General features: G+C 43.7%; 2 protein-coding genes across 2 annotated transcripts in view; both read right to left on the bottom strand.

The window, feature by feature from the left end:
- Positions 1–3,979: 3,979 nt before the first annotated feature.
- LOC133127602 (protein SPO16 homolog) lies at positions 3,980–10,702 on the bottom strand. Its single transcript, XM_061240611.1, has 5 exons — positions 10,520–10,702; positions 10,251–10,344; positions 7,999–8,170; positions 7,008–7,086; positions 3,980–4,222 (listed from the first exon to the last, which is right to left on the bottom strand). The coding sequence occupies exons 1-5, from the start codon at positions 10,586–10,588 to the stop codon at positions 4,109–4,111; spliced, it is 528 nt and encodes a 175-aa protein (XP_061096595.1). The 5' UTR covers positions 10,589–10,702; the 3' UTR covers positions 3,980–4,108.
- Positions 10,703–11,595: 893 nt separating this feature from the next.
- The window catches only part of btbd8 (BTB domain containing 8), a 51,581-nt gene continuing 45,813 nt past the window's right edge, over positions 11,596–17,363 (bottom strand). Inside the window, exons 17-19 of the mRNA XM_061237224.1 lie at positions 16,861–16,997; positions 14,390–16,423; positions 11,596–12,430 (exon numbers count right to left, since the gene is read on the bottom strand). Coding sequence (XP_061093208.1) covers positions 11,934–12,430; positions 14,390–16,423; positions 16,861–16,997 — 2,668 coding nt within the window. The 3' untranslated portion in view covers positions 11,596–11,933. The remainder of the gene's footprint in view (positions 12,431–14,389; positions 16,424–16,860; positions 16,998–17,363) is intronic.

The raw sequence follows: 17,363 nt of genomic DNA, 5'->3' as shown, positions 1-17,363 counted from the left end.
ATTATTTATCATTATGTTCATCTGTCTCAAACATTGAAATTGGGCACTACATGTTCTATGAAAATCTATAAACTTTTGAGTGGGGGTGTATACTTGTATTTATACTTTTTACAAATATAAATTCTGCTTTCAAAAATCAAACGCACATTGAAAAGCAAAGCAAAATAAATATGTGAATGACTCCTGGTGTGTAAGCAAGCCACAGTAAATTCTGTATAGAAGTGTGTACTTATTTATTCCTGTTATCAAAAAATGAATCATACATTATTCCCAGCTATGCATATTATTTATATGCGGGACCTTTGAAGACTAGTACTGGGTGTGAAAGCACACAATTATTGATCAGAATTATGTTCAGTACAGCCAACTGAATATAACATTACAGATCACATTTGAATAATTGATTCATAACAGAACTTTACAGAACTTTCAGATTAGACAAATCTCCCATTAGCATTGGCCATGCCCAATCCAGCCAGGGGGGGATTCGACGGTCTGTCCATTATCCCCGGATTTGTAGGTTCTCGGGTGCCTGAAACAAATCTGCAGTGAAACTTGACACAGAGCTCACCCCAGGTCATCATTAATGGGGGACTGCAGGGAGCCAGCATGTGCCAACAGCCAAACAGCAGAAGGCACATACATCCCAGCATGCTCAGGTGTCACTCCTGGAAGCACTCAGCTGGTGACACAGAGGGCTTCAGTGTTATTGCCAGCAACATGTACATTTTCTTGACTGGGCTAGGTTTTGCTGATTAACGTAATTGGTCTGAAAGAGGTAACAGTGGCATAGTTCACCAAAGTTCATGCACGCTTTGGCAGAAACATATGTAGAGCATGAACGTGCAAAAATATTAATGTTCTGTGCAGAAATATTACACTATAATGAACAGTATGTGATGCATTTATCGAACCACAGTGCCAATTTTGTTGCAAATGTTGTTGCATGTCTCTTTGCAACAGTATTATTTGTTTTATTTACAGAGTACTTCTCATTACTGGCCTAAGGACTTAATTTCATGGTAATGTCATGTAAAGGAGATTGAGTAGTATTACTCAAATGTACATCCTAGGTTTTATTTATAAATAGGATAAAAACGCATCAAATTGCTAACGGTCATTGAATTAAAAAAAGGTCAAGTAGTGTACAAATTGAGAAACAAGGTGCTAAAAAGTGGCACAGGGCAGTGTTTCTCCCCTTGTACTCCAGATAAAAAGTTGTTCTATGACCACAAAATGTATACTATTTTTTGAAAGAATTTCTGCCTGAAATATTTCAAGGCTATTCTCAAATAAACTTCAATATTTGCTTGGTTATAAATATGTAGACCAGTAACATAATACTGTATACTGTAATGAAAGGAAATATTATCTCTATCACTAAATAATTAACAAATAATCCACCAAATATAGAAAGTAGAAAGGGATGTGCATCCTACAACGACAATTTAATAAAATCATTTAGTAAAATATTTTGACACGTTTTTGTGTCTAAAATTAGTTCTCAACCCTTTGAGGTACAATACTTGCTGGACAGTGATGGAGGAGAATGTTCATGCCTTATCTTAATTCATTTCCACAATATGATATATTTACAACCATATTCCTAAATCATTGAAGTATGTACAGTAACTGTCACAAATTTCTAGACAGATGCAGGACTCTCTATGAGACTGGAGACGACTGCATGTCATCTAAATACTGCCTCATAGGTAAAGTAATGCCATTTTAATCTGAGGAAAACCCCCCTTGGGACAAAATATGATTAACCTTTCCATGTAGGACAAATGGATTTAACATTTTATGCTAAGCACTGTTCCACCTACTCCCTTTCGGGGAAGTAATTTTGTGGAAATGAAGTGTGCTCTGGGTTGATGTAGAACCAAAAATCTCAATCAGCGAGACAAACACAATAGTTAGACACAGCAGACAATTTGACCAGTGGTCTTAAAATGTATGTATCTAAACTGTAGAATCTCTCCCCACCTTCAAGCGCAAGCTGAAGACACACCTCTTGAAGCAGCACCTCTCCCCATCCCTCCCTACCTCCCTGTGAACCTTAATTGTTGTCTCTGTGACTTGCTTTGTGTATTGGTATTTTTAGTTGGCTAGGTAAGCAGTGTTTGGATAATTAACTTTGGTCACTTTTGCTCTGTTTGTTTGTTTCTTTGTTCCAAAAAATATATATATATATATATATTGGCCCTCGTCCTTATCTTTGTTGTTCAGGTAGCAGTTGAAATTGTACTTCCCTCTAGGGTCTTTCAGCGCACTTATCCCTGGTTATGGGTATGCACTTTGTTGTACGTCGCTCTGGATAAGAGCGTCTGCCAAATGCCAATAATGTAATGTAATGTATGTAATTTGGCAAACTATTTCATCTGCCATTTTTCCTCAGGTAAAGCATACCTTCTGAATAACATGGATACTCTCTGACCCTCGAGCACAGTAGTTTTGCTGGTTTTCATTTTATTCTATCAGGGACTGTTTTTGACCTGGTAGACTAGGTGAGTGGAATCACTGGCTAATCAGACACATTAATCAACCAATTATGTACCATATTTGAATATCCCTACCCTAAAATATGCACTGCAAAAATAACTACACCAGACCACAGAAAAAGAGCACAATTTAAAGTACTGCAGGATTTAAAGTACTACAGCTTGATCGTAGAGGATCATCCTCAGGAACTATTACCCTCCACTACACTGCAGTTACTACCCTCGTTTATGCTATGTTACATTATTGGCATTTGGCAGACGCTCTTATCCAGAGCGACGTACAACAAAGTGCATACCCATAAACAGGGATAAGTTCGCTGAAAGACCCCAGAGGGAAGTACAATTTCAACTGCTACGTGTACAACAAAGATAAGGACAAGGGCCATTTTTTTTTTTTTTTTTGAACAAACAAACAAACAAACAGAGCAAAAGTGACCAAAGTTAACTATCCAAACACTGCTTACCTAGCCAACTAAAAATACCGATACACAAAGCAAGTCACAGAGACAACAATTAAGGTTCACAGGGAGGTAGGGAGGGATGGGGAGAGGTGCTGCTTGAAGAGGTGTGTCTTCAGCTTGCGCTTGAAGGTGGGGAGAGATTCTATAGTTCTGACCTCAACGGGGAGTTCGTTCCACCACCGTGGAGCCAGAACAGACAGTAGTCGTGAGCGTGAGGTGGAGGTTCTGAGAGGGGGAGGTGCCAAGCGGCCTGTGGAGGCTGAACGAAGAGGTCTGGCAGGGGTGTAGGGTCTGATGATTTTTTGCAGATAAGCTGGGGAAGACCCTTTAACTGCTTGGAAGGCTAGCACCAATGTTTTGAATTTGATGCGAGCCATGACAGGCAGCCAGTGGAGGGAAGTAAGCAGGGGGGTGACATGTGAGTATTTGGGAAGGTTGAAGACCAGACGAGCTGCTGCATTCTGGATGAGTTGGAGGGGTCTGATGGCGGACGCTGGGAGGCCAGCCAAGAGGGAATTGCAGTAGTCCAGACGGGACAGAACCATTGCTTGGACCAGGAGCTGGGTCGAGTAGGGGGTGAGAAAGGGGCGGATTCTCCGTATGTTGTATAGGAAGAACCTGCAAGACCGGGTCACCGCCGCAATGTTCTCGGAAAGGGACAGTCTGCTGTCCATCACTACGCCGAGGTTCCTTGCACTGGGTGTTTCACTTGATGCAGAGTGTCAGCTAAATTGAGGTCATCCACATTACAGTATCCATAACTATGAGGAAACCGGGAACACTGCTCGGATTTGTGCCGCCCATGCTGTATGTCCCACTTCAAATCCCAGAAAAGGCTAGCAGCTAATGGCTATCCCCAATGTTTACGGTCAAACAAGTGATGAGCAAGACAATGTGGTCATCCAGTGTCTAATATAATGTCATTAACATTTTATTCATTTTTTAAATAACATACTTTCCAACCAAAGATTTGCTCAGTTTATTCAGACTTAAAGGTTTCCAATATATGTTCTTCAAAAGGTTAAAAGAGTTATCGGTTAAAATAAGAATACACCCTTGGTAGAAGAAACTGAGGGTTGACTTTCCCAAGCTCCTTTTAAGGCTGTAAAAACTCATGTGCGCCTCACCATCCATTGGAAGTAATTATCAGTGAAACTGCATATCTCGCAGCATCTCCCACACGAGGCTGTGCTCAATGATGTGGGCCTGCGCCAGAGACATGCGATCCCGCACGGTCACCACATAGGGCTTGCTGGTAGCCTGGAAATAATAACAGACAAAAACTCTGTGGATATCACAGCACATCAAGAACACAGAAGGAGATATATTCATGAAACAATACACACATACATATACAATGCATGTGCAAGGTTAATGCAGGATTACACTGCAATGGAAATGGTACGAGGACCACTAGAGTAAATATTAACATTTCAGGCCATATTTTCCGGCTGACGCCTACCGCATTGTGTGCTATTGTGCTGTTCATTCCGGACAATTCAGGTGCATCTGGTCATTTTGGGACATGCGGCACACCGAAGGGGGAGTAGAGCCGCTGCTCGGGGTGTGGTCAGAGTGAGCAGCTCATTGCCAATTTGATGTAGCTTATTGGAATCAGACAGATCCGCATAAAGGTTTTAAAAAGAAAAACTAATTCTGGACTAGCTGCCGCCACTCCCTTCCCCAGGCCCTGTCATATCAGGGGGTTGTGAGGGTTCCCAGTCCAGCCCCAAACATGATTCTGTGGCGTAGCTATAACTCCATCTGATCCACAGCAACCTCTGCTCTCTACTCCCTGCCAGTCTTGACTGCAGTCCCTGCAGCAGAGACTTTATGGTCACTTGATTCCCTATATCGCAGCACCTCCCTCACTTGCTAGGCTTTGAACTCCTCCTCAATGAACTTGAAGGGGAGTCTCAGTTTGCAGGTGTTTCCATAGACCTAGCCATCCCCTAGCGACTGACCAGCGCCTCTCCAGATCTGTGATGAGGGAGATTGAGAACTCATAAAGGAGCAATGGCCGCAGTATCCTTGGCAGGATACTATACTGATAAATCCATGCTTTGAATTTTCCTGGGAGACCTGTCTTGTTGACATCGCTCAACCACCGCTCCAGATCTTCACAGGCCACCTTGATTAATGCTGCATTTCTGAGGCTACTGTCAAAGATCTTTCCCCGGCATTTTACAGACTTCCCAGTGATGGTAGGGAGTAGTGTGCCTGAGATGGAGAAACATGACATTACATTAATGGAATTTGGCATTGCAGGGTTAAGGGCCTTGGATCTTATTGTGGCTACACCAGGGATCGAACCCATGACCTTGTGTCCCAGTCATGTACCTTAACCAGTATGCTATAGCTGGCCTTGTCCATGGACTTTGCTGGCTTGAAAGACATCCTGGCCCACCCCATCTGTCTCTCAAGCACCTGCAGGCTCCATCTGCCTCCAGGCACTTATACTGCCAAGTCATCCATGAAGGTGTGAATAGGTTATTGGCTTCCCTGACTTGGATCTGGGGCCACTGCACTCTGGTTTAGCATATTTCACCAACATATTCATCACCAAAGCAAACAGGATCACTGGAATAGTGCCACTCCGATGTAATTGACCCAGCTGAGATTCTCTCTGAAATTTCTGTAATAATTCAGGAAGAGGTCTCTCACTTTGGTGCTTACCAGCCTCTCCAGCACCAACTTGTGGGGCATCAAGCCATAGGCATTGCCTAGGTCAAACCACAGCACCAACCCCCGTTCTCCTTGGCTTCTCTGAGGAGTTGTGTGACAACACCCGTGTGGTCAAGACAGCCAGGCACCCCTGGATTGCCACCATTCTGCACTGACATGTCAATGTATCAATTACATGAGACCAGGAAGACATCAGTATGTTGCTTTGCTACAATGAGTTACTCTGCCTCTCCTTCAAATTAGCCTAATGGTTCTTCAGAGTCCCCAGCAGCTTTTGGCAATGCTTATATACCTTGTTGGGGGTGCCACGTGGTCTTAGTGCTGAACTAGTCCTTACACACCTCAAAACATCCTGGAATTCTTTCAGTGATGGCTCCCCCAAGTCAAATGTTTAAGTTGGCTGTGGTGGTCTTATCAAAGCACCGCACTGCCCTTAGTCTCTGGTGGAGTCACTAACAGTGTCAAGCAGGTGCTGGTCAATGTCCTCCTTCATACAGGATATGAATCGACTGTGATTCTGCCCAACGAGGTGTGTGGTGAACCCAAAGGGGTAGCAATGAAAGCAGCTCACTTCCTGGCCTTTTTACCTCTGCCCCCTCCTGTGTCGTTCGGCTCTGTGCAGGACTAGGAGTGTCTTCCTGTTGTTTTTCCACTTGCCTCCTTTCTTCAGGACTTTCGGCTCCTTCCTTTCCGTGCCGCCAATGGTCTCCAGTTGTTAGGGCACATCATCAGTGATGTAACCTTGGTCATCAGGATGGGGCCTTTCAACATCAGCCACCCTCATCCAAGCGACCCAGCTGAGCAAGCATCAACCTCCCACGGATCCGCCCTCTTGATCCAGAGCCATCTGAAGGCTTTCTCTGCAGCCTCTGTGCTGTTACAGATGGCTCTTATCTTCCTCTCCACAGTGATGCCATGAAGTGTAGGCCTTACAGAGGGACTGCCCTGCAAAGCCCTTGCACCCTACCTCCACCGGGAAGCACCTTGCCCTTCAACCTTCATACAAATACCGTGGGATCTGTTTGAATGATAATCTGTTTTGTGAGTAATATTGCCCTCGTGAAACCATCTGCAAGAAATCACCAATGTTTCAGTTTTTTTTACTTAAATGTTTTAGTCTGCAGCTATTTTGAATTACTTATCCATTTTTCAATAACTGAAACTTACTGTACTTATCATAATGTTGATCTGTAGCATTGTAATTTAATATTAATTTGTACCACTTTAACATTGTGTCTTCTACATGTGTCTGAACAATAGACCTTGGTCTCAGCAGAATCTCCCTACAAACAAAGGTTAAATAAAAACTAAAAAGTCAATAAAAAATGAAAGGCTTCAACCTTAATTGTCATATACCTACCTTTGTAATGGTAAGCATGCCCTTTACCATCTCAGCAATGTTATGCACTGGAAGAATCCGGAGATTGCTACCAAAGAAACTGAAAGTTTAAACATTCTTTAGAATATTCAGACACAATAGCGTAACATTTTTACAATACAGAGACAAAAATGTCACATTGAAACAAAATAGTAAATAACATCTAATGTCTGCAATTTGGACATTATCTCTTAAATAAATTGAATATGAAACAAATGTGATGTACTGTATAGTAGATATGGGGACTTAGGACAGTGTCTTATACATAAGCTCCATAAGATTTGGGACAAAGATATATATTTTTCTTGATTTTGCTCTGTGCTGCACAATTTTAGATTTGTAACGATGCACATGTGTTTAAAGTGCAGATGCTCTTTTATGACAGTATTTTTATACATTTTTATATTTTTATACCACATATTAGAAATTACAGTATTTTTCATACATAGTTCCCCCATTTCAGGGCACCTTAATATTTCGGACAAACGGCTCACAGACATTTCTGATTGGTATATTCAATCAGTCCTTAGTGCAGGTAGTCTCAATTCCAGACTTTTGATTGCCTTTAGAGGGTGCATCCCAATATTCTACACTGTCAAACAATTGACCCTTTGCTCCACTCATCTCTTGAAATGAAAGTCAAACAATCAGAGACATAGCCCAAACGCTTACCAAAACAAACTGTTTCGAACATCATGAACAAATCTAATATTGTGGAGTACAGAGCCAAATCAAGAAACAATGTCTGTGTCCCAAGACTCACGGAGCTCACTCCATATAGTGATATCAGCAGCAATAATGCTTTTTATTTAATTATATTTTCATTGTAGGCTATTCCATTCCCGTTAAAGGAACTTTCATGTTCTACTTAATGCAAGTATAAAAGGTTGATATGCTAACATTTACAGGAATGGCTTAAAGTGGGTTAAATCAGTCTCAGACAAAATATGATATTATACTATTTATCATGTACCTGTGCTGAATTGTGGACAGTATATCCCACTCTTTCTTTCCATGAAGTGAGGCTAGCAACAGAATAAAAGCATTTCTGTGAATCTGCATAAACTTCTTAATCCTTTCAAAGAGACCTGCTTCCTCTGGATTCTCAGGGAATTCTTGTGCAGAAACCAGCATAAATGCTATACCTGCATAAAACAGGCAACAAATAGAAATTTTAGGATACCAAGATAAACCTACATTTCAGTCGATCAGTGTTTGGTCAGTGGTACAATTTCTGTTGTTTTGGGTCTGTACTCCTTTTGGGATGTTAAATAAAACAAAGGGTAGGAGGTTAAAGTACAGACTGTTACCGTTAAGTTGAGGTTATTTACATCAATATCAGGTCTCCTGTGTAGGAATTACATCCCTTTTTATACATAGTCCTCTTATTTAATGGGACCAAATATAATTGCACAGTTGGCTTCTCAGCTGTTTTGGTTAGTCAGGTGTATTTGATATTTCCTTAGTGCAGGTACTGAAAAAAAGCTTTCAGAGTCTAATGAATTTTGATTGCCTTTGGAGTCTGATATTGGCGTTTGTCAACATGAACACCAGAGTTGTACTAATGAAAGTCAAGGAAGCCATTGTGAGGCTGACAAACTGTTATGTCATTAAGAAGATAAAGCAAAATGGGATGTAATTCCGACATGGATCACCCAATATGGATGTAATTACCCTAAAATGAAATGTGGGCCTGAACTTTAACCTCATATTGTTTCCTTTCATATCAAATCCACTGCAGTACATACCAAAACACAATGTAAGTTGTACCACTGTCCAAATACTTATGGACCTGCACATGTAATGGCCATGTAATTGTTATATTAAAGCTTGACCTACACAATTGATCCTAGGGCAAGAGCATTATGCACTTTTGACCTACCAATAGGCTATTTCCTAATACAGCCACAGATATTTTGAATTGATGACAAGTGGAAAGAAATGTATAAAGTTATGCCCTTTCAGTGTAGAGTGCCCTAAATGTTCTCATGACAACTGTAAAATAATAGGCCCTGCAAGAGCATGAACCTTCCTATGGGAAATGGAATTCCATATCATGCAAATTAAACATAATAGTAGGGAGGGCAAAGTGGAGCTTTAGAATGTAGACCGCTGTGTGTGCACGTGAGCTCGCCAATAGGTTTCTCACAGAAAACGTAATTTGTCCACTTTTTTACTTTACAGTAGAGGTGATCAAACTTACAATAACTAAGTGCTAGTGTGTTCTAAGCCTTTACTGGTCCCTGTACGATGTTAGCATGATGTAGCTAGCATACGCGAATAGCACAAAGCCATACAATTTGCTTTTTAACGGCACTTGGTCATTCGAACGATATAAATAAAAGCATTCGATTAAGTTCGACGGCACCGGAATTTTCTGTCGTACCGTCCATAAATGGCAAAAGTCCCACCATAGGATTTATTTAAATCTTTAAAAGTTATACATTTTCTGAATCGTCATTAATTCATCTTGTTTCTATCAGTGATTCGGCGTGATCGGACAGTTCTGTAGCTATGTAAATGACGTCAGAAGGATACAGCACTGTTATTTGCTACCTAAACTTTGACGCACGCTCGAGAGCGTTAACATGATTGAAGTCTGACATGTCTATTGTCAAAATCCATTGAAACTATGAAAAAGTAACCAGGGACTTTGGACTTATAAGGCTGGACATACCGAGTACCCAGCAAAAATATTGACCTGGCTCCAGTCACACTTTTGACAGTTCGAACTGCCACCAACTGCCATGTATGAGCGCGTGAAGTAAACCAGCAAAAGCTATTGTTGTGTCACCATTTTCGAGCTCCATATACGTAAAGAATGGAATGGCAGTGAAATCTGCCTGTTTTTCGGTGCCGTCGGGGTCCAGCATTTAACATTGATGGAATGCTGGTAAAATGAGCGCTTAAAAGCCACAAAAACAGTCATTTTGTCACATTAAAATTCAACCTAAGCAGAATTATTGTCCACCACACGTTAATTTAAGGTTAAACTGAGGTAATAATCATAATATTCATGCTGATTTCCGGAAATAAATTTTTCGGTTGTCCTCCCTAATAATAGCCCCCTTTTCAACACCCGGTGTGATGGTTTGAGCAACGTAATACCAAGCTCTTAATTTTCCGTTTCAACAGCACCCAGGGCAGGATATCCTGAGCAGTATTTTTTATATTTTGTATATGCGAATTTAGGCAGGTACAACCATTTCAGAGATGAGCCAATACCTGACTGTGGGAAAATGAATGTCCCGTTTTCGACAAACTCTGAGTATCGTATCCGATGTTGTTGTGCTTGGAATGTTCGTGAAACTTCGTGGTCCTGTGAAGAAAAACATTCGTCAGATTTTTAGTCCAGCGTTGTTACATAACGTTATTTGTTCGACCGGATAAATTGCTAGTTTGAAATTGAATTGATTTAATTTTATTGTGGCATCAACGAAAAGGCGGTTTGTGCTAACTACGTACTAGCCTGTAACGTTTGGCATCAACATCACCTGAAACGAAGTGCTAATGATAATTGTTGCTCTAAACGGCGCTGCCCTATCATTCCCATTAGTTTCCATGACCAGCCGACTTGTGAGACACGTTTACACATTCAGGTTTTTGCCTCATTAAATGCTAGAAGAAAGCAAGTGTTATGCGTATTTAAGTTTCCCGATGTCTTGCCTTGACGAGCATCTTACCCGCGCGCTAGAAAGATTTGCTCGAGACCGTATGTATTTAATTTATGAAACCGTTTCGACGTTCTTGATTTGTGCTAAATAAATAGTCACGAATCATTTGGCTGGCGACTAGTTGGTTGTCACGTTTTTGTCAAAGAATTATAATGTGCAGTATTTGTATCGTCCATATTTTATGTATGGATGCAAAGTTTTGGAGTTGTCTAATTATAGGGTAGGCTAATGTTGAATAAAGCTTGGCATCCTCTAAAACCGTTGGCTTGGCTTTCCTGGCTATGTGACTACGTGACTACGAGTAGGTCTACTACACGTCCATCGGAGGAATAACTGCAACTTTAAATGTAGGAATGCGGGGGCCAATTAGTGAACCCTTTTAATTGTTCGATTTAGACTTCAAATTGAAGGCTCAACTCTTAGGTAATTTCTAATCTTACGTAATTAAATTAATTTAATGACAGAATCGTGATAATTGATTATTTTAGTATATAGCCTAGGCCTAATCTCAAAACATGAAGACCAAAAGGACTCATGCAAACCAACGTTAGGGTTAATGAACGTGATGTATTGTTCAATGAAGGCTACGTCAGGGTTACTACGGGCTTTGCAGTGAATCTTTGAGACCCAATACAGTATTCAGTCATATTCAGTGTTATCAATATTGGCTTCACAATCGTAGCTTGTAAGATTTTCTGCCGTTTTATATCTTAAATATAGCAATGAATGTTGATCAACTGGTTAACTTTTTTTTAACCAATGAAATGACAAGCTACTTTAAAAACGTTTGCTATAAAGGCCTCCTGATCATGGATATTTGTTCTCTGTTCATCATACAGGTTCAAAATCTTTTTTGGGTTAACACCACTGTCCAACCATCATCATGATGAGAGAGCCAGGAGAAAGGTTATTTTTAATGTTTTCAATTTTTTTTTTAACAAAAGTCACATCAACATCTAGTAAACCGTTAAACATAGAAAAAAGTTCACATGCAAAACCATTCATTTATGTCCAAATGGTTTGTAAAATAGTTTGTTAGTACCTCAAAAGGTATAATATGAAAAGTGAAAAATGGCAGAAGCAAGAAACTCCAGGTCCATCAAAAAGCGAACTAAGAGGAGGAAAAGCAAAATGTCATTCCAGGCTGGTTGGTTTAGCCAGTCTGGCTGAAAAAATGGTCTGGTTAGAAAATGTTTATAAAATGGTGGCTTTTAAGCCCTGCCCCTTCCTGCTGTCAATGATGTGTTTCCAGTTCTACGATGGTCCACTCGCCCTGTGGGGAAGCCGCATCCTCCGGGGAGAAGCTGGTGACGGTGATGCTGGTCGCGGAGTCTTCGAGGGGTGAAATAAGCTCGGCCCATCTCTTGAAGGTCTCCTTCTCGTGGGGCAGCATGGCATGCATCTCCAGGCAGTCGCGTGACAGTGCCAGGGTCTGCTTGATCAGGTACTGGGCCAGGTTGAGATCCTCTGGGACTGAGTTTATGATGCCCAGGCTGGAGTCTTGGTCCGAGAGCAGCTGGCGCAGCAGAGTCCAGTCCCGCTCGGCGAACACGCCGTTGTCCTCCTTCTCGCCTGGCTGCTCCGGCCGCCCCACAGTGCACCTGTCCGCGTCTGAGCTCTGCTCGAAGGCTTCCCCCACATCCATCTCATAAATGGGGGAGAGGGTTTTGGACGGGCGGCGGTCATATGTGCAGGTTTGATCCAGTCTGTCATCACAATCATCTAAGTCCCCTAGAAACAATTGACAATACTACACAATGTCAAAATGGCTTAATTGTTATGTATGCTTTATCATTACACTGACAATTCAGCAGATGTAGTGGGTATTTGTGAAAACAGGCCACATGAGGTCTTACCCTTAAAGCAACTGCACCCTCTATTTTTAATTTGTCACAGAAAAACTGCAATATGCCTAATATTCTCTGTAAATACCTGGGCAAGTCATTTTAGAACCGCCATTATAAATGTAAACAGCCATTGGCGTTAACACCACACCAATGTCTCCAGCAGGTCTTTATCAGGTACATAACTCGTTTTGGATGCGAGAGAAGCCAGCTGCCATAAAGGTAATGCACAAAGGAACGCTTTTCTGAATGTGTCTCTTTTATAAAGTGCTTTCTTTCAAGCACAGCAAACCATGATACAGTGATGACAGTTTAATAAAATGTTGTGTTGCTTGTTCAGGCACTAATAATTTCATTTTAGTTTTGAACTGATATATATAATGTACACAGACATGACCAATGAAATGGTAAGGAATAGAAATGTGCTTAACATTACATGTAGTTTGATTTTTGGTACTTTTCTAACATGCCCTGAAAATCTGCCCCAAAGGCTTGTATAGGAAAACAATATTGCTCATTTTATTTCAGTTCAATATACACAGGCAGATCTTATTAACCTGAACAGTGGTTGCTGAGCAGGGAGAAAGGGAAGATATCACTGTCAGCAGATGGAGGGAGAGTTATCAAGCCTCTAATGTGGTGGCAAACTGGTGTATCATGAGCACGAAAGAGAGACATAACAGAATCGCGAAAAACATCTACCAAAAACATTTACAGATAAAACTGGTGGCACTACAAAACTACACTCAAAGAATAACACACTACAGTCAGGAACAAAATGAAAGCTACAGTTGCATCAAATAAATGGTCACCTACTGACTAGAAACACAACATTCTAGCAAAGATGAAAGAAAATAAAATGAATAATACTAAAAAATAAATACACACAGAAATGAACTACAGTACACTGGGAAACACAGATATTGGCAGGACTTGTAATAGAACAGAGAACAGAAATGTAATACCAACATACAAGAGTTTCTAGCTCAGCAGACTGAGACAAGTACAGACTAGGATCAGACACACAAACCACACTGATCCTAGCACAGATATACACCTTTCTCATGTACACACCACTGTTACACATACTATTTTTCATGTGATGGAAAAGTCACAGGGCGCTTGTCATTTGCATAAACATTCAGATTAATTTCAAATTAAATTAAACTAACAAAGGTCTCAAAGACGTATTGAAAGAAACAACTACGTAAAAGAAACAATTTAATTTTTATGTACATCAAAGTGCATTGTAGGAATTGTAGTACAGCCTTGTCACAAGGCAGGAGGTTTTAACCAGCGTGCTGTGTAGCACGCAGAAAAATTTGAAAATAAAACTCGATTTTACCCTTTTATTTTGTAAACTGAGGTTAAGGGCATTGTGCCTTTGAACAAAGGTAGTTTAGTTGTCAAAAATGATTATAGCTTGATGACTCATCTTGGAGTTTTGCCACTTTCCATTCTGCCCTCAGTGGTACAGATTCATTTTGATAAATAAAATTACATCAAAACATTTAAAAATGCAATCGGATGAAATGTGTTATCAGGCTCATCAGATCATATTGGCACACTTTTATGAGTACTCATTTGATCTGAGCTTGAATGAGATGTGCAGAGGAAGAATCTAGAATATTACTTGAGGAGCAGGCATTTTGTTCCTTGAGAAGGTAAAGTGTGCTTACCTCACTGTAAGCAGTGAGGGTAAGAGAGGTGTCTAGGCAGGTCTGAGCAGCCTAGCTGGCCCACATAATACTTTATCATGCTGAGGGTACTTTGTACAGGTGGGCAGACCTCTGGGTAATGGCTTGGTTTTGGGTATGACCTACGAGGCCCTGAGATTATACATTACCTGTGGGGGAAGTGGCAGCGTGTGTGGGAGTGCTCATTGTCAGTTGTGGGTCACGCAAGTCTAGGTGCAAGTCCACCCTCTGGGCGTCCACGGGTTCGGTGGGAGAGTTTCCATTGGGGTAGTGATCAGTGTTTTGGAGGTCCAAGCGGCAGGGCCTCTCCTGAGGTCGGAGGTCAAAGGTGTCGGGTTCTACGAGCAGGCCGCTGGCTTTGACGCCTCCCGTCCCGGGGCACTTGCGGTCCTCCTGCGGGGGGTCTCGTACCTCTGTGAGGAACAGGGGTGTTGTGGCACCTCCCTCTACCACGTTCTCTTCCATGGGTGGTTCCTTGAAGTCTGGAAATGAGCCACAATGGTTGGGTGTGCTTTTTGGGTGTCTGGAGGTAGAGCGAGAGTTGGGATGGGGATGGCGGGGGTCGTTCTCGAACACATCGCAGGCTGCCGGGCGGTCCCCCAGGGGGGACTGTGTCCCGCCCTCCTCGGAGGCCAGCTCCTCGCACTCGTCCACAGAGAGCAGCACGGAACGGCAGAAGCCGGAAGACGGCTGGTAATCGGGAAGCTCGTTATCCGCCCCCCCCGCGTCCTCGAAGGCTGGGTTGACGATACCCCGAAACGGTGCCGGGGAGGGGTCGACGGGTGGGGACGGGACCTTCCCCGGGGGAATCTCCGCCTCCGCCCTCTCGTTCCCCACCTCCTCCTCTTCTTCTTCTTCCCCATCGTCTTCTTCGTCATAATAGAGCCCGAGTTCAGGGACGCCCTTGACGTCGACGAGTACCTCGCCCTGAGAAGGTCCATCCTCCGTGGGGCCGTCGTCCCTCCGCAGCCAGGACCGGGGTCGCCTCCGGGCTGCCTCCTCCTCGCTGGTGGAGTGGGTGTGGAAGGGGTCGGCCACATCTCGCCCCCTCAGGCGCACCTCCACGCGGAGCCCGGCCCCGCCGTCGCACGCCTTCAGCTCCTCGGGGGTGCTGGTGTCGCTGCTGCTGCGTCCCAGGAAGTCGGGGCAGCGCATGGTGCCGCACTTGGAGAAGCCGCTGCCTCCGCGCTCGTTGGAGCAGTCGTCGTCCTGCGAGCCGCCGGCATCGTAGTCCTCCGAGCGGGGCTTGATGTCGTCCGATGAGGTGGTGACGCTGCCCGTCTCCGATTCGGGACTGACCTGCTGGTGCGGGCTGCTCCAGGGACCCTCCATGGGCATCTCCGAGCCACCTGGGCTGCCCGGCGTGTCTGCGGGGGGATTGGAGTGCTTGGGTGGGTTCAGGCACTCGAGCGTCTGTCCTTGCCTGGCGTAGAGAGAGGAGGGAATGGGGTAGCCTGCTGCCCATTTCCCAGCACCCTCCTGTTCTTCCGCAGTTGGGCCAGGGCCCACAGGTGTAGCACCCACAGGAAAGCCTTGAGCGGGAGCTGCGGCCGAGAGCCGGTCTGACTGTGCTCCGTCCGCTACTACGTGATGCTCGGGCTCCGTCTCCTGAACCGAGGTTTCACTAAGAAGGCAATGATCCGTAGTGGGTGGATTGGAGGGCAAATTCTCTCCTCCATTGCAAGAACCAGGCAGTCTGGGAGGGTTGTGTGATGAGTCCTCCATGTCGACCGCTCTCGGCTGGGAATGCTCCACCCCCGCTCCTGGGACAGCCCCCTCAGCGCCAAGAACAGGCTCTGCGCTTTTAGATTCCGGGCTTTTCCGAGGGGAAGCCTCCTTCGACTTCGCTGCCTGCTTCTTGGGCCCGGGGGGGGCCTGTTTCGCTGCCCCCCCTGGCCTGAGGGCCGGCTTGCCTGCGGGCGTTTCAGCGGAGCTCTTCTGCTTGGTGCCGCTTTTGCTGGGAGGGAGGGGGCTCTGTCGGGAAGGGCTGGGACCAGGTTTGGTGGACTTGGTCGCGGGTTTGGCCTCCGTCCCGGTTGCGGGTGTGGTCTTGGTGCTCTTCTTCTTGGCTGCTTCGCTGGCCCCTCTCGCCCCTGCTGCGGACAATCGGGGGCTCGCCCTGCCCTCCTCTTTCCTGGGGGAGGCAGGCTTCCGTGCAGTTGCGGCTGATGCAGGCCTGGAGCCTAGACAAAGACAGGAAAAGTCTGTATTCGCCAAACTCACGTAAAAAAGTGTTTTAAAATTGAATTTCTTTTGCTCAAGTACAAAATATTAGCCTAGCTTGACAAGTGAAATTGTCATTGACAAATCCTGAAATGAGCCAAATTGTCTCACCTCAATGTTTTTGTCTTAATCTTTTGTCAATATTTTGGGAAAAAGTAATAGAAATAAGAATAAGTCTACATACAAGACTAAAATGCTTGTTAAGATGAATTTTTACATGCACAGTTGCACAAAAACACATATCTCAGTGTTTAGATTTATTGAGATATGTGAGATTTCTATTACTGCATAAAAGAGAAACAAAAAGGTTCAACATAAGAAGCAGGAAGAGGTAAGACCCTAATAAAATGGAAGCGAGGTTGAATGCAGAGGAGGTGCAGTGCCGTTGGGGGCGCACCATGGTTCTCAGAACCCGACGGAGTGCTCCTCCCTTTAGGGTCTGCTCTGGTCCCGGGTAGCACTGCCGTCGCCCTGCCTGACGGAGGTGGTTTGGCCTTGCTGTCTGCCTCTCTCGTAGATACCTTGCTCGCCATGCTGCATCAGTCAATACAGGCCAGTAGCAGATCAATACTCATACGGTGGAGTCATTTAATGGGTCAACAAATGCTGGTGTTTTGGGCTTTCAAATTTGTAGACATTTTTGACGATATAGGAATGGCCTTAAATGAAAATTCCACAGTTAGTGTGAAACAGGAGGGGTCATGCATGCACACATCGTCTGGATCACATTAGCATTTGCCCTTATCAAATCAAATCAACAAAAAACATTTTCACACACAAAAAAAAGTTTATCTGTGAGTAGAGAATATTCACATGCATAACTGTTTCTGTTTTACACAAACCTGGCCTAGCCTAGGCAATGGATGCTGCAGTTTATCATATTCACCACAGAGAGGCAGC

The sequence above is a fragment of the Conger conger genome, chromosome 4 (assembly GCF_963514075.1).
Source record: "Conger conger chromosome 4, fConCon1.1, whole genome shotgun sequence".
NCBI lineage: Eukaryota > Metazoa > Chordata > Actinopteri > Anguilliformes > Congridae > Conger > Conger conger.
This window is presented reverse-complemented; position numbering and strand designations above follow the sequence as displayed.